Source organism: Mobula hypostoma, chromosome 5 (assembly GCF_963921235.1).
Source record: "Mobula hypostoma chromosome 5, sMobHyp1.1, whole genome shotgun sequence".
NCBI lineage: Eukaryota > Metazoa > Chordata > Chondrichthyes > Myliobatiformes > Myliobatidae > Mobula > Mobula hypostoma.
Window position 1 is genome coordinate 118945407 of NC_086101.1, and position 26436 is coordinate 118971842.

At 41.8% G+C, this 26436-nt stretch overlaps 1 protein-coding gene across 4 annotated transcripts in view; it reads right to left on the bottom strand.

The window, feature by feature from the left end:
- The window catches only part of chd3 (chromodomain helicase DNA binding protein 3), a 124078-nt gene that overhangs the window by 36951 nt on the left and 60691 nt on the right, over positions 1–26436 (bottom strand). For all 4 annotated transcript variants that reach the window (XM_063048877.1, XM_063048876.1, XM_063048875.1 and 1 more), the window contains exons 21-31: positions 22269–22386; positions 22049–22173; positions 18900–19131; positions 16358–16524; positions 14910–15087; positions 12593–12679; positions 11525–11610; positions 9919–10052; positions 9675–9819; positions 6886–7051; positions 1384–1493 (exon numbers count right to left, since the gene is read on the bottom strand). In XM_063048877.1, the coding sequence (XP_062904947.1) occupies positions 1384–1493; positions 6886–7051; positions 9675–9819; positions 9919–10052; positions 11525–11610; positions 12593–12679; positions 14910–15087; positions 16358–16524; positions 18900–19131; positions 22049–22173; positions 22269–22386 (1548 nt within the window). The remainder of the gene's footprint in view (positions 1–1383; positions 1494–6885; positions 7052–9674; positions 9820–9918; positions 10053–11524; positions 11611–12592; positions 12680–14909; positions 15088–16357; positions 16525–18899; positions 19132–22048; positions 22174–22268; positions 22387–26436) is intronic.

The following is a 26436-nucleotide window of genomic DNA, read 5'->3' on the forward strand; positions in this document are numbered from 1 at the left end:
GATTTAAGATGATCATCAGGACTAGGGAGAAAAATGAGAATTTGTTTTAAAGCTTGGTGAGTTTAATCTGAAACATTGTACCTTGACAAAGTGACTTGATGAAGGTGATTAGCAAGTCTCAGTAATGGTAATCAAGAATTTAAGAACTGGTTCAATAATGCTCTATAGCAGGGGTTCCCAACATGTGGTCCATGGACCCTTCAGTTAATGGTAGGGGCCCACGGCTTAAAAAAAGTTGGGGACCCCTGCTCTGCTGGGAATGAAATCTTCCAGTCCTGTCAGGCCTGACAGCAACAATTATGGACTATAAATGTTAGCATTGAGAGCATTGTCCATACCATAACAGCAAATAAATACTCAAAATGGGAGGAGGGTAGTTGGAAATCGGGGCTTTAAGTGGGGTAGGGAGGAATAGGACAAAGTAGGACATTGGATCACTCTTTCAAAGAGCTGGCGCAGATAATGGAACCGAATGGACATACTCTGTGCAATTCCTTTCCATGAAACTAGAGTTCAAACAACTTTTACATTTCTCCACCTGCAAGTCTGTAGATAAATGCCCTGACAACTGAATTATTAAGATAGTTCAGCAGCAAAATGAATCAAAATATAGAGGCTGAGAGAGAACACTGATTTGGAAAGTTGTGTGCGTAGTCAAGGTGAGGGGTTACTAATCCATCACTGTGAACAGACAACACAAAATCAGAGCTTTGTGATATTTATGAAAACATGAATTGCTGGGTAAAAGGGATGAGAAAGGGACATAAAAAAGTGCCATCATAGATACCCTAAAACTGGATTCCGGTCTGAACAATTTGCCCATTACAAGTTGCTACCATTTGAATTTCAGTCTAAACACAATTGCTTCCTCATATGGTATTATTAAGCCAATGTGTTTTCTTTACAATAGAGCATGATTATTTGTAATCAAATGTTATGACCCCTATTACTTTGAAGAGCAAATCAGAAGCATCCTTAAAGACAGGGCCCCCCACTTCAGCCATAAATAGAAACTGGGGAAGGCCATCGGACCTCGAAGGCCACCAACCATTCAAGCATATTCATAGCTGATCATTTACCTCAACACAACTGATGTCTGACAATAACCTACTAATGTGTAGTAAAATGGATGCTTTTCATTTTCCAGTTGTGCTCTTTTAAAAATTATGTATAATTTGTGAACTTATATACTTCTCATCAATGTTGCTTACATGATGTTATGCGCCTGTGATGCTGCTGCGGGCTAGCTTTGCACAGACCACCTGAGCATATATGTGCATGTGACAATAAATTCAACTTTTGACTTAGTAACTAGAAATGTATTAATCTCAATCTCAGGAGCTTGCCTTCCCAGCATTTGTCTCACCTTCATTTTGGACATACCTCCAATTCTACCTTTTCACTGCCATTCGCTTCTTCCTCTTTGCCATCTGTTAGTTCCTTCTCAACAGGAGCTCCACTTCCTTCTAACTTATCGCTTGGAGCTGGAGTGGCTGGTCATTCAAAAATAAACACTGATTAGTTACAATTTTCTGTTGGTTTATGGAGTGAAATACTGACTGCAACATACCTAGTTTAGCAAGGAGATATTGCTGTCGGCACATGACATTTCCATAATCAGCTTTTACACCTACCAACCACAAATTTATCTCCTGAGCCACAACCATCTCAAATTTAGCAGAATGCTTGTCCAACATCCAGTACGAGATCAGCCAACATTTCTGCCATAATTGATATTTAATATGAAACAAATTATATTTATTATAAAACACACATGCTGTCTACAAATCTCACCACAGACTTTCCCTAGCTCCATGTCACATCCTAGCAACTATGTGAGTGTGAAGCAACGTGCCTTCTGTTTGATCAGGGATGAGTTCTGGTCATTTATCATTCCACCTATTTCCATTTCTAATAGCTCCTGATTCCAGCCTATCTGTGGCTGAAACCTTCAAGCAGGCCTTTGATGCCTGGAAATAAATTTGAATAATCTAAAAGCAACTGCAAATCAAAAATAAAAACAGAAGATGCTGGAAACACTCAGCAGGTTCGGCAGCATCTGTGAAGGCATTAACAGGGTTAATGTTGCACGTTGATGATTTTTCCTTAGAACCAGATGTAATGCAATGGCTGTTCTGATCCAGCTTCCTATCCTTCATATACATTTAAACCAAGATGAAACTCTCCTGCCCAGATTCTAGCTTGTAACATCCCCTGTTGCAACTGACCTTCTCTCTAATGGTTTCCCAACATCTCCATTTCAACACTCTTATCCTGATCTCAGATTCACTTTGACCTTACCCCTTTCCCTCTTCACTGGTACCTCCTCCAGGCCAACTATGCTTTATTACCTCTATGCAGTTCCTATTTTGACCTCTCAACCACCCCTGATTCATACTATTCCCCTGCTGGTACCTTCAGATATTGAGACCTAGATTTGAAATGGTCACCCATTTCTTTGATCAAGCTATTGCTCATCAATCCTACTATCTCTAAGATGTGAAATTATACATAACTGGACTCATGTAGAAACATATTATTAAAATGCAACAGAAATACAATCTGTTGTTTCTCGTTTAAACCATCAGTATTGTTTTATGTCTATCAATTAAAACGGCAATAATCCAGCATCATGCTTTATGGCAAGGGTTCCCAACCTGGCATCCATGGATCTCTTGCTTAGTGGTATTGGTCCATGGCATTAAAAAAAGTTTAGGAACCCCTGTTTTATGGAAATCCAGACAGCTTGCTACCTTGGTCACTCATTAATCCAGCGTGCGAGTTGGGGGATTAAGAGTGCAAGTGGGGTGTGCAGAGGGCCACAGTGTGACTGCACGCAGACTGGACTGCAAGTCAGGTGTGCAGTTGGGCTAGGTTTGGGGTCCAGAAAACCAACAGTCAGGATGGGCCAGAGCCGGGGTCTGGAATGCTCATATAATCTCCTCTCTCTTTAAGCTCATGAAATTCTTAAGAAGCTTTATTATACTATAGTGTGACAATGTGAAAAAGTGAAGTAAAGGTGTGCTTGGATGTTCCACCATCCAGAAAATCTTCTAGTCCAGCACCAAAGCCCCAAGGCTGCTGGATTATTGGAGTTTTACTGCACTATTAATTGTACTTGACACTGTGAAACAGTATTACTATACATAGAAGCAATCGTTGGTGGAATTTCAGACGGATACACGAGGGCGTACAGTAATGAGACATATCACTAGTTGAGTGGTGTGGCGACAACAACCTTGCACTGAACGTTACTTAGACCAAGGAAATCATTGTGGACTTCAAGAAGGGGAAGTCGAGGGAACACAAACCAATCCTCATTGAGGGTTCAGTAATGGAAAAGGTGAGCAGTTTCACATTCCTGGGTGTCAGAATCTCTGAAGACCTATCCCGGGCCCAGCATATTAATTCAATTACAAAGAAGGCACAACAGCAGCTATATTTTATCAGGAGTTTGAAAAGACTTGGTATGTCACCAATGACTCACACAAATTTCTACAGATATACTGTGGAGAGCATTCTAACTGGTTGCATCACCATCTGGTATGGAGCAGCCACTGTACAGGATCAGAAAAAAAAATGCAAAAAGTTGTAAACTCAGCCAGTTCCATCAAGGGGACTAGTCTCCCCAGCATCAAGGACACCTTCAAAAAGCAATGCCTCAAGAAGGCGGCGTCCATCATTAAGGATCCCATCACCTAGGACAAGCTACCATCAATGAGGTGGTACAGCAGCCTGAAGAGAGATACTCAATCTGGCGAGAGCAAAGGATGTTGGGCATGGTATGTGTGGAGTGCCACAGGAGGGGTGTGGGACAGGGAAGGAGTGCCAGAGGTTATGAAATTTTGTTTGTGGCAGCAGTACACAGTTGCAAGAAAAAGTTTGTGAACCCTTTGCGATCACCTGATTTTCTGCATTAATTACTCATAAAATGTGGTCTGATCTTTATCCAAGTCACAATAATAGACAAGAACAATCTGCCTAAACTAATAACACACAAACAATTGTACTTCTTCTCATCAATACTGAGTACACCATTTAAACAATCACAGTCTAGGTTCAAAAAAATGTATGCCAACCTCTGGGGTAATGCCTTCTACAAAAGCTATTTGGAGTCAGGTGTTCCAATGAATGCTGAAGGAGATGAAAAGAACCCAATGGCAAAAGACCTGCAGAAATCTCTAGAACTTGCTAAAGTTTCTGTTCCTGTGTCTACTATAGGAAAAACACTGAACAAGAATGGTGTTCATGGAAGGACATCACAGAGAAAACAACTGCTCTCTTAAAAAAAACATTGCTGCACCTCTGAAGTTTGCAAAAGGCCACCTGAATGTTCCACAATGCTTCTGGCACAATGTTCTGTAGACAGATGAGACAAAAGGTTAAACTTTTTGTCAGAAATGCACATTGCTACGTTTGGAGGAAAAAGGGCACTGCACACCAACACCAAAAATTCATCCCAACTGTAAAGCATGGTGGAAGGAGCATCATGGTTTGGGGCTGCTTTGCTACCCCAGAGCCTGGACAGCTTGCAATCAATGAGTGAACAATGGATTCAAAATTGTTTCAAGATATTTAACAGGACAATGTCAGGGTAGCGGTCTGTCATCTGAAGCTTAATAGATGTTGGATGATTTAACAAGCTAATGATCTGAAACACAAGGGTAAATCAACAACAGAATGCTTTAAGAAAATTTGCATTTTCAAATGACCAATGACCAAGTCAGAGCCCGGACCTTAACCCAATTGAGAGGATGTGGCATGCAAGGTACCCCAGAAATACTCATGAACTGAAACAGTTCTGTATGGAGGAATGATCTAAAATTCCCCCTCACCATTGTTTAAGTCTGATCAGCAGCAACAGGAAACGTTTGGTGGAGGTTATTGCTGCTAAAGGAGGCTCTACCAGTTATTAAATACAAGGGTTCACATACTTTTTCAAGCCTGGAGTGTAAATGATTAAACAATGTGTTCAATAAAGACATTATTCTCCATCTGACTTGCTGGCTGTTAATATTACGTGCGCATGGTACCTTCTGCACCTGGTGTGTGGAAGCAATATTGCTGTCTTTAATTTAGTTTTAAGACCATAAGACACAGGAGGAGAATTAGGCCATTCGGCCTGTCAAGTCTACTCCACCATTCCATCATGGCTGATGTATCATACCTTTCAACCCCATTCTCCTGCCTTCTCCCTGTAACCTTTGATACCTTTACTAAACAAGAGCCAATCAAAATGCAATGCATTTTAAATACATGCAATGACTTGGCCTCCCCAGCCCTCTGGCTAAAGAAATTCCTCCTCACCTCTGTTCTAAAAGGACGCCCTTGTATTTTGACGCTGTGCCCCTCTGGCCCTAGACTCCCTCAATAAAGGAGAAATCCTCTCCATCACTCTATCTAGGGGCTTCAATATTTGATAAGTTTCAGCCATAACTCAGTGTTCCTGCCAATTTCTAACTGCGCTACAAGGACCTTATTCCACAAACTCCATGCATTCAAGTATAACACCTTCAGTCGAGTATTCATCACTCTTTTCAATTTTGCCTCTATGTTATCAGAAGTAAAATTCTTATCCTTTTGTTTAAACTTGGTCTTTTTATTAAAAGTTCAAAGTAAACTTTATTTTCAAACTACATACAAGTCACCAGATACAACCCTGAGATTAATTTTGTGGGCATATTCTGCAAGTACTTAGAATAGTAACTATAGACTTGCTGGGTATGCCTACAGGAAAATGAATTTATTCAGGGCACTTATCCTCACTTTTCCAAACTGTTCAACCCCTCCCCCTTCCACTATCTAGCTTAGACACACTTTGACCCACTCTAACTGAATAAAATTTTGGCCTATCAACTGCCTATGCTTCCTCACAGTCTCACTAAACAATGCACCTACTGGTATACCAAATTTCCCATCCTTTGCCCTATCATTCTGGTTCTTATCCATCTCACAGATTAGTTTAAACCCTCCCTAAAAGCTCCAGCAAACCTGCCCTTAAGGATATTGGTCCCCTCAAGTTCAGGTGCAACTATTCCTTGTATAGGTCATCTCTTCACCAGAAGATAGTCATAGTCATACTTTATTGATCCCAGGGGAAATTGGTTTTCGTTACAGTTGCACCCCAGAAATAATAAATAGTAATAAAACCATAAATAAATAGTAATATGTAAATTATGCCAGTAAATTATGAAATAAGTCCACAACCAGCCTATTGGCTCAGGGTGTCTGACCCTCCAAGGGAGGAGTTGTAAAGTTTGATGGCCACAGGAGTGAATGATTTCCTATGACGCTCTGTGTTGCATCTCGGTGGAATGAGTCTCTGGCTGAATGTACTCCTGTGCCCACCCAGTACATTATGTAGTGGATGGGAGACATTGTCCAAGATGGCATGCAACTTAGACAGCATCCTCTTTTCAGACACCACCGTCAGAGAGTCCAGTTCCATCCCCACAACATCACTGGCCTTACGAGATCCCAATGATCCAATTTTCTACCTACTTCCCAATATTCTTCCTTCAGCACTGCATCCCTTTTCCTACCTACGTCATCGGTACCAATAAGCATCACAACTTCTGGCCGCTCACCATCCCCCTTGAGAATACTGTGAACCTGATTCAAAATGTCTCTGACCCTGGCACTCGTGAGGCAAATACCATCCCGGTGTCTCTTTCATTCCATAGAATCTCCTGCCTGCTCTTCTAATTATTGAATTTGCTATCACCACTGCACTCTTCTCCTCCCCCTTTCCCTTCTAAGCCATAAAGCCACACCCAGTGCCAGTTTTGAGTGACTTTGCATTTAACTTGTAAATTGCATTCATATATGTACGGTGTATTCATGTATATCAGAACACTGCTTTCCATATGTCCAATCTGCCGATACCTGGTTTTGAAGTGCAGGGAGTGTTGCTGCAGCTGGGCTCCGGGGTTGTTGTGGCTGTCTTCACTAGCGGAGATGAGGCTCTGGATGATTTCTTGGAATCAGCACTGATGTCTGGCATGAACTCTGGCATGCTCCACTTCCCGTTGATGTGTTCAAATTCCTGCACCTGGGGCCAAAACAAATAAGATACAAGTGCTCTAACCTCCAGCAACCCCATCACAGTCACAGTGCACTGGGGACAGTCCAATCAGCATAGAAAAGCATGGAAAGGCAGGACAACAATAATAAATTACATTATGATTTCCTTGCTCATATTGTTGGGTGTCAAAGTGACCAGAGGTTTCCTCGTTGCTCTGGGTCATGAGCGACATGAACATGTAGTATATTTTGCCCATCTCTAGTTACTCCGTACCCAAAGTTAATTCAGCAAGGAACTATAAATACATGCAAGCTCAAATAATTGGTAAGTCCCTGGACGTTATGGACTAGCTTGGATATATTTAATGACAAGACAAGGTCTAGTTTTCCCAAGTTACAAATAACTGGAATTACTTCACTGAATTTGTCTGCTCACCATGACAAGAACCCACAGCTGGCCATGCATCTGAGAAGACAAATAACATAGCTGGCCCTACCACTGACCCAGGCACAGGAAGGGTTTCATTTAGCAGTATGTCAAAACGGCCTCATCAATATTTTGTATTCGGAGGATGCAATCTATTGCCTTCAGCATTATTTCTGGCTTAGGAAAGGTTTGCATTCAACACTTGGAAAAGACTTTACTGCCAAGATATAATTACTTATTTAGAGATACAGTGCGGACCAGGTCCTTCTGGCCCACCGAGCCGTGCTGTCCAGCAACCTACAGATTTAACCCCAGTCTAATCACAGGACAATTTACAATGTCCAATTGGACTACTAACTGGTATATCTTTGGACTCTGGGAGGAAACTAAAGCACCTGGAGGAAATCCATGCCGTTACGAGGAAAACATACAAACCCCTTAAAGATGGAGATGGGATTGCACTCTGAACTCTGACGCCCCGAGCTGTAATAGCATCATGTTAACCACTACGCTACTGTGATCAACGTTTAATTCTTCTGAACAATGCACCTAGACACTTCAATAATGAGAGTTTTATGTTAATCTACTGATACAGTCTATTGAAACTAAAATTAAAGATAGATTAGCTTTGTCATATGTACATCGAAGCATTCAAGATTTTTATGTCATTTCCATACACAAGTGTAATGGAGAATGAAATAATTGATACTCTGGATCTGATGCAGCACAAACAAAATAAAACACAATAATTCAAAAACACATTAAATATAAATACACAAGATAGCTTATATACATAGATTGATTACATGTACATAAGGTGACTGGCAAGAAATAACGTAGAGGTGCAGTTAATGGGTGGAGGTGTTGATTAGCCCTACTGCTTAGGGAAAGTAACTGTTTTTCAGTCTGGTGACCTTGGCATGGATACTATGTAACCTCCTTCCTAATGGGAGTGGGACCAAAAAAAATCCACGAGCAGGGTGGGTGGGATCCTTCAAGATATTACTGGCCTTTTCTAGACATCTTTTTGTATACATGTCCTTAATGGCAGGTAAGCTGGTGTCAGTGATGTTTTGGTGATGTTATGACTACCCATTATAGAGCCTTCCTGTCTTCCACGGTTCAACTTCGTACCGAGCAGTGATGCAGTATGTTAGGATGCTGTCTACTCTATACCTGTAAAATGACATGAATATTGAAGGGAGCTGGCTATGCACATCAATGTCCTCAGAAAGTAAAGGTGTTAGTGAGCTTTTCTGACTGTGTAGGATTCGTTCTGGGACCATGAGAGTTGCGTGTAATGTGCACTCCTATTAAGTTTGAAACTGCTCGCAGTTTCCACTGCTAGGCTGCCAATGTAAGCGAGGTTGTGGGTGGTGCGAATTCTCCTGAAGTCAATAGCTATCTTCTTTATCTTGTTGACATTAAGAGATTATTTGTCTGGCACCAGGCCTCAAGCTCTTCCACTTCCTCTCTGTACAGGGTCTCGCTTGTTGGTGATGAGCCCCATCACTGTTGTGTCATCAGCAAACTAGATAATGTGATTACTTGGGTGTTTGGCCATTCAATCATGGGTGAGCAGAATGTACAGCAATGGGCTCAGCACACAGCCCTGGGGAGCACCCGTGTTGAGGATGTTGGGGAGGGAGGAGTGGTTGTGCATTCTGACCATCTGAGGTGTGTTTATTAGGAAGTCCAGCAGTCAGTTGCACAGTGGTATATTTAAACTGAGGATTAGGAGTTTGTTCACCAAGGTCTGTGGAACAATAGTGTTGGATGCTGAAATGAAATTCAGAAACATTATTCTGACACAAGTGTCCTTGTTTTCTAGGTGTGTCACGGCCAGCTACATGACAGATGGCATCTTTCGTAGAGTGGTTTTGTTGGTAAGCATATTGGTGAGTCCAAAGTGGCAGGAATGGAGCTTTTGATATGTGCCATTATCAGCCATTCAAAGCACTTCATGTTGATTGGTGTCAGTGCCGCCAGTGACCCGGTACCAGCAACTCACTAACCCTAATCCATATGTCATGGAAACCCATATGTCCTTGGAGGAAATCCATGCAGTCACAGGGAGAACATACAAACTTCTTACAGACAGTGGCAGGAATTGAACCTCGATAGATGAAATCTGGCGCTGTAAAGCAAGCACTAACCCTAACACTACTTATTATATTGATTCCTACACCCCCCTCCTCAATTGGACTCTCTCGTGGGCTCTTACCTTCTTTTTCACCAGTGACATGACACCTATTCTGGTCAGGACTTGCTGCCTTGAGAGACCCTCACGAGGTACTCCATCTGCAAATGTTTCAGCGCCATCAGCTCCAGGTTCACACAAATGCCTCATGAACAGGGACACGTAAGCCCTACAAACAAATACACTGATCTTAGAATGCTCAAGTAATGTTTTGTTTTTAAAATTCACAACAGGAAAGTTTCCAATGTGAAACAGAAGGATAACGTACTTGAACTCCTTCTCACTCTTGCCACGGAGGTCCCTGACCAGCCACTGAGAGTTGAAAGCATCCTGAGGTGGCATCCCCCATCGCATTACTGCATTCAAGAAAGCCTTCCTTTGCCGAGTGTTAAATCCTAGCACCTGTTGTGAGAAGGGGAATAAAGACAAAGGATGGACAGTCAATCAACCTGCTTAATGGCATCTGTTGCTGCCCATAGTTGAAAACCCAGCATAAACTCTTCGCTATTCCACAACCCAGTCCCTTCTCTTTTTCAACAGATTCTGCCCATACCTGCTCAAAGGCTGGAAAAACAATTCAGTTGCACCGCAGGAGATTTGAGACAGACCAGAGATTAAAACAGATCTTTCCTGGTCTAGTGTAGGACCAGGCTGTGGCATCTCTCCCTCATTTTTTTTGCCTTTCTTGTCCAAGATATGTTCAATGAACCAAGTCCAAGATTCTGCCATCAGTAAAGCCAAAGGTGGTCATTAAATAGTCACTGACAGTCCCATTCCATTCTCACTCGCCACGATTGTGCTGTGGTGGATTTCAAGACAGATGCACTTTAATCTGCTTGGGGAATTCACTCACAGTTTTAATGTTTGTCTGGTATGAGAGAAGAGGCCGAGACTCAAGACCTCTTCTAGGAAATCAAGACAATCAGTCAAGTCAGTGACTAATTCCCATGAGTAAGGCTATCATCACTTGGCAACAATTCAAGGAAGACCACTATATTAATCACCTATCCATGTCTTTCTTTCTCTCTTATTCATCTCACCACTCTACTTCGCTCACACACATCTAACACTCATAATGGCCAATCTGATTTACACTACCAATATCAATAGCTACTCCATATCATTTCACTTTCACACAGTATGTGCTTCAGTGATGGTAATGAAAGCCTTAGAAATACTGACATAGCTCCAAAGCACAACTGAGAAGCAATTAGCTCATACATAGTGTGGTATACTGAGCATATATTTTCACGTATAATGATTGCTCAGGTGAAGCTTTTTTGAGCTACAATATACAATTTGGTAAACCTGCCCTAGGCAAGTCTGAATTTAATTATCCTTCAGGTTGCATATCAGGATCTAAGGGAAAATGCTGAAGACATTTCTTTCCTGCAGACTAACCACTCTACTTCTTGTGACAAGGTGATGCTGAAGACACTCAAGTCTTTATCAGGCTTTTTCAGGTCCTACATTTTGCATTTTTGTTCAATCACTCCTGTGCCCCATCTCTATTACTGTCAAATAACAGAAATTTTCATGTTATCAATGTTATGTTTGAAGTTGGAGAGCCAGAACAAATTAGTGACCTTCCTTTGTGCTTTTAGTGAAGTTGCTACATATCATGCAAACAGAGGGCAATGCAGTTCACATCCAAGATAAATTTAGAAACCCAGCAACTCTGCTTTTCCATTACCCTAACCTGTTCAGTATGCAATGAAAGTTAACTGAAACTTTTAGCACAAGTGCCTGTCACCTGGCCCACTATATCTGTGCTGACTATTTACACAGGTGCAGCAGAAAGGGAATAAACTGTCCTGGGGAGGGCAAGGAATTGTCTCCCATTTCTCATAACAACCACTACTGATCACAGTTACCTCAATATTCCCACCCACTCGAGCCAGCAGTGGTGGAAGTGGTTTGTCCTTCTCGCCTCGGAGCTGACGCCTAGACTGTCGGCGGCCTTAAAGGTAGAAAAGGAAAACATTTACAGAAAGACTTTGATATTGCCTGCTTTTGTGTGTCTCATTAAGCAAACAGTGCAAGTTCAAACTATGTAGTCTTCAAAACACAACATCTATATACAATCCCTTTGCAGCACATAGGATTCATACTCCCTACATAATCCTTACCCAGCATGTGGGGTCCACATGGTCCATCTGCAGCATTAGCAGTCAGACTCTCTGTAACCCGAAGGGCATGCACTAGTGACAAACAGTCCCAATGCAGCACACAGAACAGGCATCTGCATGGACCTAAATCTGCACGCAGGGTCCACATTCAATTAAAATGCCTGAGGACATTTGGTTTGTCACCAAAGACTCTTGTAGTTTTCTATAGGTGTACTGTGGAGAGCATTCTGACTGGCTCCATTACATTGGAATCTCTACACCAGGTTGTAAAGGATCATAAGAGGCTGCAGACAGTTGTAGACTCGGCCAGTACCATCATGGGCACAACCCTCCCCATCATCAAGGACATCAAGAGGCAGTGCCTCAACAAGGCGCAAGGAGCCATTAGTAAAGACCCACATCATTCAAGCCGTTGCCCTCTTATCGTTACTTTCATTGGGGAGGAGGTACAGAAGCCTGAAGACACACACTCGATAATTCAGGAACAGCTTCTTCCCTTCTGCCATCAGATTTCTGAATGGTCCATGAATACTACCTCATTATTCCTTTCTTTTTTGCACCATTTGTTTTGTAATTTATAGTAATTTTATGCTTTTGGACTGTACTACTACTGCAAAACAACAAATTTCACATAATCTAAGTCAAAGTAAATCTGATTCTGACAGTCCCACTGCCCGTCCTTTCCACAGTCAATCTAATACAAGCTTACTGTAGTAAAATTCCATCTGACCATCTCTACTACCTGCTGAACCTCGGACAAAAATAAAGTACAAATTGCTGATCCGAACTGAGGAACAAAACGTAAAGAGAGACCTTCAGGCCTTTCATCAAAGTCTTCGTCCTCTTCCTCCGAGCCTACTGAATATTCTGATTGGTTGTCTGAAACATCATCCTGCCAGTCTGCAGCAGACAAAAAAAGATCAAAAAAAAAAGAAAACCTTGTTTATTATTTGTCTTCTCAATTTGTTACTTGCTTTTTCTCAATACACATGATTGCCTGCACTCCCTCAGTTTAGGTGTGTCATGCTCATTAACGTTCCTTCAAGCCAAAGATTGAGATCAAGGAGGAGATACATGTTGATCAGGTAGGCCGAATATATTCAATTCCACTTCTGTACCAAAGCACTTGCAAGAATGGTCAGGAGTTCATCTGAACATGGTGATGCACAGAATTAAGATACAACTAGAATTACACAAAAGGTTGAAGAGGAATTAGCAAATAACTCAGGTCTCCACAGTGCAGCACCACCTGATAGGTACATACATTAAAAAAAAGAGTTGATGGTTGACACAGATCTAGGAGTTTCTTGCTGGGTCCCACACCTCTCATTAGAGGAACACCAATAACAGGTAGTGCAAGTGGTTACCTTGATGAGATTAGCTTTAAACCAACCACTGGGGGAAAAAAAAACTACATGGATTCACTCTCCTTCAGAGATCTGCTGGGCAATAATGATAGCCTAGGAAAAGGCAAAGTGAATTTGAACAGTTGTCACCCACACCAAGTCTGTACACTGCTCTATATTTAGCTTGAACATTATTTCACTTCAGCAAGAAAGAGCCACCAAAAATGGATAGGACAAATTAACTAATTTGTTTCGCACAAATGATTCAATTGTCAATAGCATATAAGTAAATAACTTGTCTTTGTAAAGAGTTTGTGACGTAGGCATGTCCAAAAAGTTGTTTTTTTTATATAAAACACCCCATTGTTTTGTTACCATTGGTACTATACTCCTCACAGAATGTGGCATGACTTGTCCAGTACTTAGACTACTTTGGTTTAATTTCAAATTTTCAATATCTGCAGTTCTTAATTTTTCCCCCCAGCACAGTCAACAGCCAGCAATGCTCAAAAGGCAAGGAGTTTTAGGGACTGAATTCTTAGCATCTAAAGCAGCAGTTCCCAACCTTTTTAATGTCATGGACCCCTACCATTAATCAAAGGGTCTGAGGACCGCAGGGTTTGAAACCTCTGATCTAAAGGAATGGCTTTCAATTAAAATTATGGAAACCCATAGTGCCAGAATTTCAGAACAATGATTTGAGAGGCCAAAGAGAACTGGGAATGAGATGTAGGTGCACAACAGAGTTCGAATAATTCACTCCGTCATTTAGTACCAGGAATTTTGCTACAGAAAAGAAATCAAAGCTGTTAAGGAGATGCACAAGAGTAAATATGAAAGGCAAAATAGCTAGTGTGAAAATAACCATATGAAAGTGTGCAAAAAATTTGAAATATTTCATAATAACTAGTGTATTATGTACTGTCCCAAGAGTGGCAATTGCCAAGTTTGCAGAACACTGCAACATCAAATGAACATCTTGTTTTTACTAACGATATAGAACCCTGCAGTTCAATTGAGACCCATTTTCTTACTAACATTTTCTAGCATCAAGGTTTTTAAGACATGCCCTTACAAAGGTCAAATTGGTGCAAAACATACCATCTGCATTGGTATGAAAACTGGACCCATCCCTAACCATGGAAATATCCATCACAATGTTAAATAAAATTACAGAGAGCAGGTTGTCCTCTCAACCTCTTTTATGATAAGGTTCTTTACAAAAAGAATGATCCTACAGCTTTTGTTATGAGAAAAGATTCGAGAAACTGGGATTTTGTACATTAGAACAATCATCCCATACGGCTGTTGGTAAAAATGAATGGGGATCAACTAGTTGGTGATATACACTCAGTGGTCATGTTATTAGGTACCTGCTGTATCTCAAAGTACTGAATGTTTATTTAAGATCAACAGCAAAGGAGCGAAGAGATGGGGAAAATAATGAGTACAAAATGCCCAAAGAGAATATAATCAGAAGTGGATTTATAAAGGATAAAGAAAAATGTTTTAAAAAATTAAGAAAAATGTGACCATGAAGCAGTCAGTAAGGGACAGGCACCAATGGCCAAATGGTAAGCTCCTCATAGGTTATAAAATTGCCATATATGAATGGCAACAGGACTGTAGTTTACAAATGATTTCAGCCATAGCTTCCAGTCAGAGCTATATATATGCAGATAAGGATTCTTAACTTCTAACCAACTAGTCTCAGGACTCCCTTCAAATGATGTTCTATACAGAGAAGCCACTGGATGGTAAAATCAAACCACAGCACTGATTACCTTGATCCTCTTGGGCAGCATCATTGTAGTTGACCTGCTTGCGGACCCGCTTGCCCTTGCCCAGGTTCCGTGCCAAGTCCTCTTGTTGCTGCTCATAGTGGTGACGCAGCAACTTTTCCCAGTAATCAGGATCGACATTCTCTTCTTGTTTGATAATTTCTCTCTCAATCTCCTCTTCCTGCAGGCACACAGAAATAGTCTCCATAGTAATAATGCACCAAAGATCAGCAATCAAAAGCATGGGAACAACTTGAATAGGTGAATGCCATGTTAAGGACATTCAGGTAACAGAAATCAGTCCTTGCAGAACTCACTAATCACTACTCAAAAATCTGAGTCATGGAAGAAAACTCATCTCACGGGAATTTTGTGTGGCAATTTTTAATTTCCAGCTCACATTGCTTGGCGCATGTGCAGGTGATGTGGTTTTGTTTTATGGAAGATCACAAAATGGACTGTTCTGAAAATGGAGCCCCTCTTTCATAATGTAGGAGCTGCCTGTAAACAGACTTAAGAGGGCCTCTAACATTTGACTCTTGGAAAGAGCATGTACGTGACAAATTAATCTCAACATAAACAATACATTTTGGCGGGAAAAATAGGAAAGCATGTGAATTGAGAATTTAAGTGGGTCAGTAGAACTAAGAGACCCAGGAAGCAAAAGAGGTTGCATGAGATTAACAAGATTTCAATAAACTGGAAATGGCACAAGGCATTTTGTTTTAAGAATTGAAAAACCAGAGATGGTGGGGCAGATATTGCACAGAATTATGGTCAAATCTGTCCTCAGTCTGACACGTGAAAGGTAAGTATCCAGCACCAGATTCCACAGTGAAAACTCAAATACATTCTTCTGCTGCAGGTAAAGTAAGAAACCAAGAGAAACTAAGGTGTCCACTGGCACAACCAAACAGTGCAGATTTCCCAGCCACCAGCAGAACTTTTGAGTATAGACCAATTTAGACTAATTTAAGACCCTAACTTACATAAATATGAACTATAAAAATAAAAAAACCTTTGCTAGAAATCAAAACCTAAACTGATCTAATGAAGTATCCCAACCTGAAATGTTAGCTGTCCTCTTCCTCACAGCATATGTACTACAGTGAAGAGCTTCAAACAAGGAAAAGTATAGTTATGAAAGGGTGAGGTGAAGGAAAGAAGAATGACCAACTCATGCAGACTGCTTGGCAGAACAGTCTCCTACTTTGTCCTGTGAATTCATGTTAATCTGTACCTAAAATTCAGGGGGCTGGGTACAAATATCCCATGCGCTGGGAAGAGACAAGGCAAGAGAAATTATGAGCCAGAATGTCAGAGTATTACAAACTCGACCATGAAGCAGTACTGCTGACACCACTAATATAGTCAGAAATATGTAATTTTAGATTTAAAATTTCCCATGTAATTTCTGAATTATCACTCCTTATTCCATTAGCCACTCTTACCTTGTCCTCCTCACGGACAACATACTGAGCCACCTTGAAGGAGGTCAGGTACTCATTCATGCTTTGGATATCGGTGTCGTCGGTAGCATCTTGGTTCCTATCCAGCAATCGGTCAATGGCAGCCCCATCATAATGAATGACACTACTGTCCTCGTCTCGGTTATCACCTGAAAACATATTGGAAAGAAAAGGTAGGAACTACAAACCTTATCATACACACACAGAGCAGCGAGGCTCATGGGGTAATGTGGATATAGTTTATGAGGGTACAGATGACTCAAAGGTTCCTTTTTATCAAGACGTACATGAACTACATCATACAGTAGTCAAATTACTGAAGTACTACCAGGACACTTGGACTATTGGTCTAGAGTCATAGCAAAGTACATCACTGAAACAGGCCCTTTGGCCCATCTAGTCCATACTGAACCATTTAAACTGCCTACTGCCATTGACCTGCTCTGGGACCATAGCCCTCCATACCCCTGCCATCCATGTACCTATACAAGCTTCTCTTAAACGTTGACATTACCTCTCAATCTTCTATATTCTAAGGAACACAGTCCTAACCTAGTCAATCTTTCCTTATAACTCAGGTCCTCCAGATCTGGCAAACCCTTGTAAATTTTCTGTGCTTATGGGTTATCCAAAGGGAAAATTCAATAGTTTGAATAACCTTAAAGTAACTCACCATTACCTCCAATCCTTTATGTTTCTACTACTTTGCTGAGTGAGTTACACAGACTTTTACCACATGAAAACAGATCACTGGATCCAAATGGCCAGTGACTGTTCCACACTCTAAATAAGGCTCGTCACCACAAAGTTTTCTAACCCCACAGGGGATCACTGTAAATTCTTTCTTCCCTCTCACTTGTCACTTCACTTATATGTAATAGTACTACTCATCTCAAATCACTTCATTATTCCCTGGATAAAAAAATGTTTCTTCAAATTGTCTACCGCAGGGATCCCCAACCTTTTTTGCACTGTGGACCGGCTAATCGGGGGGGGGGGATGGGGATGGTTGCCAACGGACAAGAGTAGCAGTCAAATACGTTGTGTTTACCCCGAGAAAGACTACAATGACCATGAAGCCTTGCGCGGACACCAGTGCGCATACGTGCACATGCCGATTTTTTTTCCCTGCAAATCGTTTTTGGCGATTCTGTTTGGGGTGGGGGGGGGGCTGTTAATCACAACCAGAATATAGGTGATAAGTGGCTAATACACCAAATGTCGTTTCTAAAAGGGTTTATCTGACGAATTTAATATTAAACAACACAGTGCATATTTTCCTCGCGTGAATATACCGATAAGTCAATTATCAGGGGAGGACAGGGGAGCTTGAAATAAGTGTTGAACGACTTCCAGTAGCAGTGGTAGAGGCAGGTTCAATATTATCATTTAAAGTTAAACTGGACAGCTATAAGGACAGGAAAGGAATGGAGGGTTATGGGCTGAGTGCAGGTCGGTGGGACAAGGTGAGAGTAGAGGTCAGCACGGACTAGAAGGGCAGAGATGGCCTGTTTCCATGCTGTAATTGTTATATGGTTATATAAGTCACTTATAAGTCAATAGCATCATAACATTTTAAGTAACGTTTGGATATTAAACACAGCGCATATTTTCCTCGTATGAACATACAAAATCATTGCAATGTACCAATATCACTGAATCAGTGGGAGCCCTGGGCTGAATACTTGTTTTCCTGCAACAAGACGGTCGTATCGAGGGGTGATGGGAGACAGCAATACTGGAATGGGCTCCTTATGTCCAGTCTATTCCGCAATTTAGTTTTCGTTGCATTCATTGCAGAGGTATGTTGGAAATGGAAGCAACGTTTTCAGTGCTTCTGTGGCTATCTCAGGATATTTAGCCTTGACTTTGATCTGGAATGCTGGCAGAGATGTTATGTCAAACATACCTTTCAGCCCGCCGTCATTTGCAAGCTCAAGGAGTTGATCTCCTTCCCGCGCTGACATGGATGACGCATGCGTAATGACCTCGCGTGCGTTCGAGCTCAACAGTGGGCGTGACAGGGAATGAGGAAAGGTGCAGTTGACTCATATCACCAAATCATATCGTTTCCTCGCGGCCCAGAAGCGCATGCCTTGCGGCCCGGTACTGGTTCACGGCCCAGTGGTTGGGGACCGCTGGTCTACCGGATACATTAGCAACAACTTATATCTTGAATCGTCTTGAATTTTCTCACAAGTAGAAAGAATTTTCTTATGTTTAACTTAATTTCAGATTGCAATTGCAAACCCTCAGGCAGCTTTTAGTCCCTTTCAACATTTTCTAAATTACACTAACTTTGGAATTCACTGCCCTCCCCACAACATTTTCATGCAGGTTCTCTCTATGTGATACGGAAACCATACATGCTTCAAATACACTACACAAAATTGATACAATGATTGTTTGCAAATTATATTCCTGTGAAAATCAGCAATTTCTTCAGGGGCAGAACAGCTACTCCCTTTCCCACTGGCCATTTCCACTTCTTTGACTAATAGTCAATTTTCCTTTGGTAACTTACCTTCAATGTCTCCTTTAAAGAGCTCCTCTGTGCCAAACTTGAGTATATCATCCAGCTCCTGCTTGCTCATGCTCCCAGTCTTGGAGCCAAGGCCAGGGCGCACCACCAGATGAGTGAGCATCATCTTCCTCTTGGCCACTTGCGTTATTCTCTCCTCCACAGAAGCTCGAGTGACAAAGCGATAGATCATCACTTTGTTTGCCTGGCCAATGCGGTGAGCTCTGCTGAAGGCCTGAAGAACAAACAGCAGCAAATTCAGGGGCCAGAGGAATGCGCGGCAGGTTGACAGCAGCCTTTAAAATTAGTCATTAGGAGGCCGCAAAGCTCTCAATTTTGCATTCCTACTTTCTTGAGTTGTACATTTTTATAGCTTTGCTCCATTTCCTTAATCCTAAACAAAAATCCCTCAGTCCTGACTTTGAGAGAGGGCAGCCAGATAGGGACAAAAGGGCAAGGTAGAGAAGGATAAAAATTCATTGACATAAAACACAAACTCCAATCTTGCCCTACATACTCATTTGTTAATAGTGAGGTGGACAGTGTTAGGCTGCCAACAATATTCACCAGGTCAGAGTTGAGCAAGCAAAGTCAGATGGAATTTAATCCCGAAAATTGCAAGGTAATGCATTTTTTGGTGATCTAATTATGTTTGGATTGCACAGCGAAAGGTATGTCCTAAGGAACAAGAGTACAAGTCAAAGGATCCTAAAGATGGCAGCATAGGCAGATTAGGTAGTGAAGAATCTACACAGGATACCAACCTTCGTTACCCATGGAGAGTTGCGGTGACTTGGGGGGAGTTGCGGTGACTTGGGGGGAGGGAGGTGCACTGGCTAGAGGTATGCAAATTACGAGGGCATAGATAAGGCAATCAATCGAAAGCGTGGCCACTTATGGAAGTCTTAAGGTATAGGTTTAAGGAGAGAAGCAAGAGGTTTAGAAAGATCAGAGGAAGATCTTTTTCCCACTCAGCGAGTGGATACAATCTGAAATGCCTGGCTTGAGATGGTAACGGAAGTGAGTACTCTTACAATGTTGAAGTATGTGGATGAGCATTTGCATTGCCAGACGAACAGGCAACAGACCAAGTGCTGGTAAGTACTGGTAGAAGGGTACTTGATGGATCAGTGTAAACTTGTTGTCTAACAAACCCATTTCTCTGCTGTTTCTGGCTTTGAGTTCTTCCAGAATTTTCAGTTTTTATTTCACTGTATCTGCGGTTTCCAACACAACTAAGCTTAAGAATACAAGAACATGAGTATAATGGAGTGGACTCTGCCCAAGACATCACAGGCACATCATTCCCCACCATCAGTAGAATCTACAGGAGATGCTACCTCAGGAAGGCAGTATCTAAAGATCAGTCAGCCATGCCATATTCTCACAGCTATCATCAGCAAGAGGTAGAGAAGCCTGAAGTCCAACACTACTAGGTTCAAGAACAGCTACTTCCTTTCACTCACTTCTCCAACCAGCAAGAACCCCGATTACCACTACAGTTTAACAATACTATGAATCACTCTGATCACTCAGCAGTAAAATGGGCACTTTTTGTTGTAATTAATATTTTTTGTATAAACTGTATAGTTAACAAGTTTTCTTGTGAATGATGCTTTCTATGGTCCTATATGTCTATGATGCTACTGCAAAGCAAGCTTTTAACTGTGCCTGTGTGCAAGGTACTTGTGCAAATGACAAAAAGTTCAACTCAACCCAATCCTACAAATCTGCCTTGTTATCCAGTAAGTCAGTGGCTAAATCAGTCCCGGGCCTCAACTTCTCTTCTGTGTTAGTTCCTCAATTCCCTTAATGTTCAAATATTTACTTCCTCCTTAATCATGAGCTATGTTTCACAAATCTCCAGGATACAGAACTCCAGAGATTTACTATCCTCTGCAATAACAATCCACAATAAGGAAAAGTTCCTATATCAGGTTTCCAATAAAGCTGTGACTGACCAGGTTTATCTAATAAAACTTAGGGAGACAAAAGAACCAATTGGAGGAGACTGTTTGAGGTATCTGCATCATCATTAGCCAGTAGTCTGGATGGTAGTCCCTTTGCTTAAGAAAGATGGCAAAATCTGGGATCTATAAAATAGCAGTCTAACATATGGTAGGCTAGTTACTAGAGAGGATTCTGAGGGATAAGACACATGAACGTCTGAAAAGACAAGGGTTTGTTAAGGGTATTCCGCATGGCTTTGTGTACGAGAGAACATGTCTACTGGACTTCAGTGAGGCCTTTGATAAGGTTCCCTGTGATATGCAGCTATGCAAGATTAGATCGCATGGAATACAGGGAGAACTGGCTACACAATTGGCTTGATGGTAGGGTGGAAGGTTGATTCTCAAACTGCAGGCCCAAAGGCTAAAAATGTGCTTCAGGTGGGTGTGGAACCCATTGTCATTTACAAGGCCTCTTTAAATATGGGCTATCCTTTAGAAAATTACAGGGTGGAAAATTCCAGAGATTCACCAGCCTCAATAGTAACAACACACAATGAGGAAAAGTCCCTATATAGGGGTTTACAATAGAGTTTGAAAAGGTTGGGTTGAAGACACTGGTGGGGAAACCCTACAGTAATGTCCATGGGCCAAGATAATGGACCTTCGACAACCAGCTGATGGAGAGTATTCCCCCCCCCCCACCCTAAGTCCTACTATTTCAGATATTGCTAGGTTCCTTGACAACACAGCAACGATCTACTGGAGGAACTCAGCTAATTGAGCAGCTACTGCAAGAGGAAAGGAACAACCTATGTTTTGATCAAAACTCTGAACAGGTAGCATTATAGCACCTACAGTCTCTCTTGTCTTCTTGACATGGTCGTCATTAAACTACGCCCAGAACAATTGTTTTGACCTCATCTCTAGAACTCAATTATCTTGAGTCCTCATGTGGAGTAAGCTCTAATGAAACCCTGAGCCAAGTAGCTCCTTCAGAACTCAAAATGAAGCAGTATGCTCTTCTTCATAATATGGCTTGCAAAATATCTGAATATTGCTGATTATTAAGAGCTGTCTTATAAATTCAATCTGGCTAATGATCCGTATTTTCACTGACAAGACTTGTACACCTTACCAGGCATTACTATGATTGAGCTGTACTAAAATAATACCACCACAATACCATCTCCCATTCTGTACCTGGATATCATTGTGGGGATTCCAGTCCGAGTCGAAAATGATAACTGTGTCTGCCGTGGCCAAGTTAATGCCAAGACCCCCGGCTCTGGTCGACAGCAAGAAGCAAAACTGAACAGCACCCGGTGCTGAGAATGGAGAATCAGAGCAAACGTTAGAGAAATCAGAACAGGTAAAAGACAGATTTTCTATCTCAAAAACAATTGGCTCCTATAGCACTTACCATTGAATCGATCAATGGCTTCCTGTCTCATTCCACCAGTGACACTCCCATCAATCCTTTCATACTTGTATCCCTCATAGTCCAGGAAGTCTTCCAATAGGTCCAACATTTTAGTCATCTACAAAAAGGAAAATAAGACTAAAATATAGGAGCTGAATTAGGCCATTTGGCCCATCAAGTCTGCTCCACCATTTCATCATGGTTGATCCAATTTTCCCCTCAGCCCCAATCTTCTGCCTTCTCTCCTTATCCTTTCATGATGCGACCAATCAAGAATATATCAACCTCTGCCTTAAAGATGTGGCCTCCACAGCTGCCTGTGGTAAACAATACCACAGATTCACCACTCTCTGGCTAAAGAAAACTCTTCTTCATATCCATTTTAAAAGGACGCACTTCTATTCTGAGGCTGTGTCCTCTACAAACACCTACATCAGGATGCTGTTCATCGACTATAGTTCAGCATTTGACATCATCATTCCCATAATCCTGATTGAAAAGTTACAGAATCTGGGCCTCTGTACCTCCCTCTGCAATTGGATCCTCGACTTCTTAACCAGAAGACCACAATCTGTGCAGATTGGTAATAATATTTTGCTGACGATCAACACTGATACACTTCTAGGGTGTGTGCTTAGCCCACTGCTCTACTTTCTCTATGCCTATGACTGCGTGGCTAGGCACAGCCCAAATACCATCTAAAAATTTTCTGATGATACAATCTCAGAAGGAGATGAGAGTGTGTACAGGAACGAGATATGCCAACTAGTGGAGTGTTGTCGCAGTAACAACCTAGCACTCAATGTCAGTAAGACGAAAGAGCTGGCTGGGACTTCAGGATGGGTAAGACAAGGAACACATATCAATCCTCATAGAGGGATCAGAAGTGGAGAGAGTGAGCAGTTTCCTAGGTGTCAAGATCTCTGAGGACCTAACCTACTTTTTTTAATATGTATTATTTCTGCTTTTGCACAATTTTTAATCTATTCAATATACATATACTGTAACAGATTTATTTATTATTATATTTTCTTCCTCTATATTATGTATTGCATTGAACTGCTGCTGCTAGGTTCAACAAATTTCACAACACATGCCGGTGATAATAAACCAGATTCTGATTCTAGTCTTCGACTCTTGCACCATTGGAAACATCCTCTCCACATCCACTCCATCGAGGCCTTTTACCATTCAATAGGCTTCCATGAGGTCACCCCTCATTCTTCTGAATTACAGTGAATACAAGTCTATAGCCATCAAATGCTCTTCATATGATAAGCAATTCAAGTCGTCACCTTTTATTGTCATTTCCACCATAACTGCTGGTACAGTACACAGTAAAAACGAGACAACGTTTTTAGGACCATGGTGCTACACGATTCCAGTTTGCAAGCAACGGAAGCAATTCAAAACGAAGAAGGAGGATGTTTAAGGGGTAATGTCAATAATACCAAGGAGCTAATCATTAACTTCAGAATGGGCAAGGCAGGACACCATATACCAGTCTCATCAGTGGAGAGAGTAACCAGTTTTGAATTCCTGTATGTTAACATCTCAGATTACCTGTCCTGGGCTCAGCATGTTGATGCCATCATCAAGAAAGCATGCCAGCACCTCTAAGCACTTTGTCAGGTACTCTAACTTCTGCAGATGCACTATTAAAATTATAAGACCACAAGACATAGGAGCAGAATTAGGCCATTCAGCCCATCAAGTCCTCTCCAGCATCTCGAGATGGCTGATCCCAGATCCCATTCAACCCTATTGATCTGCCCTCTCACCATATCCCTGATGCCCTGACCAATCAGGAATCTATCAACTTCCGCTTTAAATATACCCACAGAGTTGGCCTCCACCACAGTCTGTGGCAGAGCATTCCACAGATTCACCATACTTTGACTAAAAAAAAATTTCTCCTTACTTCTGCTCTAAAAGGGCGCCCCTCAGATTTGAAGCTGTGCTGTCCAGTTCTGGATAGCCCCACCAAAAGGAACACCCTCTCCACATCCACCTTATCTAGTCCTTTCAACATCTGGTAGGTTTCAATGAGATCCCCACACATTCTTCTAAATTCCACTGAGTACAGGCCCAAAGCTGCCAAGCACTCCTCATAAGTTAACCCCTTTATTCCTGGAATCATCCCCGTGAACCTCCTCTGGACTCTCTCCAATGACAATACATCCCTTCTGAGATAAGGGGCCCAAAACTGTTGACAGTACCCCCATGTGCAGCCTGACAACTGTCTTATAAAGCTTCATCATTAGGAGCTTAGGAGAACAATGGCACCTAATAGCAACTCCTTCGCTTGCATCTTTGGAAACTGCTCTAATTCTATCTTTAATATCTCTATTTTTCCCTTTCAATGTTCTTTTGAAAACCCTAACCTGAAGTTAAACGCTGACTTTGGTTCTTTGCAGGAATAGGACCCGCTCTCAAGGTTTCACGATTGGCCACCATTCAATATGCCATGGACGCGGCCTAGAAGACTAGTGTGCCTTCAGGGTTCCGGGATTTCATGGCTCTGGAGGTGGGTGGAATCGAAGTCGGTACCACTGCAGGAAATTGGTGTGTCGTGGGAGACGGAAGATCAAAAGCAGAAGGCTGGCTGCTGGCGTGCCCAAAGACCCGAGTTCTTTGGGCACAGAGCTTGGAAGAAGCAACGCAACAGACTTTTAACATCGTAAATCAGAGCTGTTTGTTATGTCTCCCCTCTTGCCATGAAACAGGGACATCTCTTTTTCCCATATTAGGGAGAGAGAGAGAGAGAGCCTGTGGTATGTCAAATTACCGGGTGAACGAGTAGTCTTTGGGGTACTGAAAGTCTGTCTTTATTGATGCTTTGCTGCACGCTTGAGAACTGGGTGGGAGGCACCGATGCTTTTTTGCTGGTTGGTGGGGGTCATTGCTCTGCTGCTGCTCATGCATGGGAGGGGGGAGCTAGGGAGTCTTTGGGGTTCTAACATTTAGCTGTCATTCATTCTTTGGGGCACTCCTCTGTTTTCGTGGATGTTTGTGAAGAAAAAGAATTTCAGAATGTATATTGTATTTCTCTGACATTAAATGTACCTTTGAAACCTTTGATCATTATTTCCTTGTTTCTGTATTCTGTTCCCCTAGAAATAAATGCCAATGTTGCATTTGTCTTCTTTACCACAGACTCAACCTGTGATTTAATCTTCTGGGAATCCTGTGACATTCACAAGGACTCCCAAGTCCCTTTGCACCTCTGATGTTTAAATTTTCTCCCCATTTAGGTAATAGTCTGCACTCTTGTTCCTTTTACCAAAATGCATCATACCATTTTACCTGCCACTTTTTGTCCATTCTTCCAATTTGTCTCAGTCCTGCTGCAATCGCATTGCTTCCTCAGCACTACCCAACGCTGAACCCACCTTCGCATCATCCATAAACTTTGCTACAAAGCCATCAATTCCACTATCTAAATCATTGACAAGCAATGTGAAAAGTAGTGGTCCCAATACTGACCCAAGGAACACCACTAGCCACTTGCAGCCAACCAGAAAAGGCCCCCTTTATTCCCACTTACTGCCTCCTGCCTGTCAGCCATTTCTCTATCCATGCCAGTATACTTCCTGTAACTCCATTGGATTTTATCTTGTTAAGCAGTCTCTTGCGAGGCATTTTATCAAAAGCCTTCTGAAAATCTAGAAAATGACATCCATTGCCTCTCCTTTGTCCATCCTGCTTGTTATTTCCTCAAAGAATTCTAACAGATTTGTCAAGCAAGATTTCCCTTCACAGAAACCATGCTGACTTTGACTTATTTTATCATTAGTCTCCAAGTATCCCGAAACCCCATTCTTAATAATGGAGTCCAACACTTTCCCACCCACTAAAATGAGGCTAACTGGCCTATAAGTTCCTCTTTTGTCTTCCTCCCTTCTTAAAGAGTGGTGACATTTGCAATTTTCCAGTCCTTTGGAACCATGCCAAAATCAAGTGACTCTTGAAAGATCATGACCAATGCATCCATTTTCTCTTCAACAACCTCTCTGAGCTCTGGGATGTAGTCTACCTGGTCCAGGTGACTTATCCACCTTAAGATCTTTGAGTTTGCCTCACACTTTTTCCTTTGTAATAGCAATTGCACTCACTCCTACTCCCTGACACTCACAGAGCTCTGGCACACTGCGAGTGTCTTCCATAG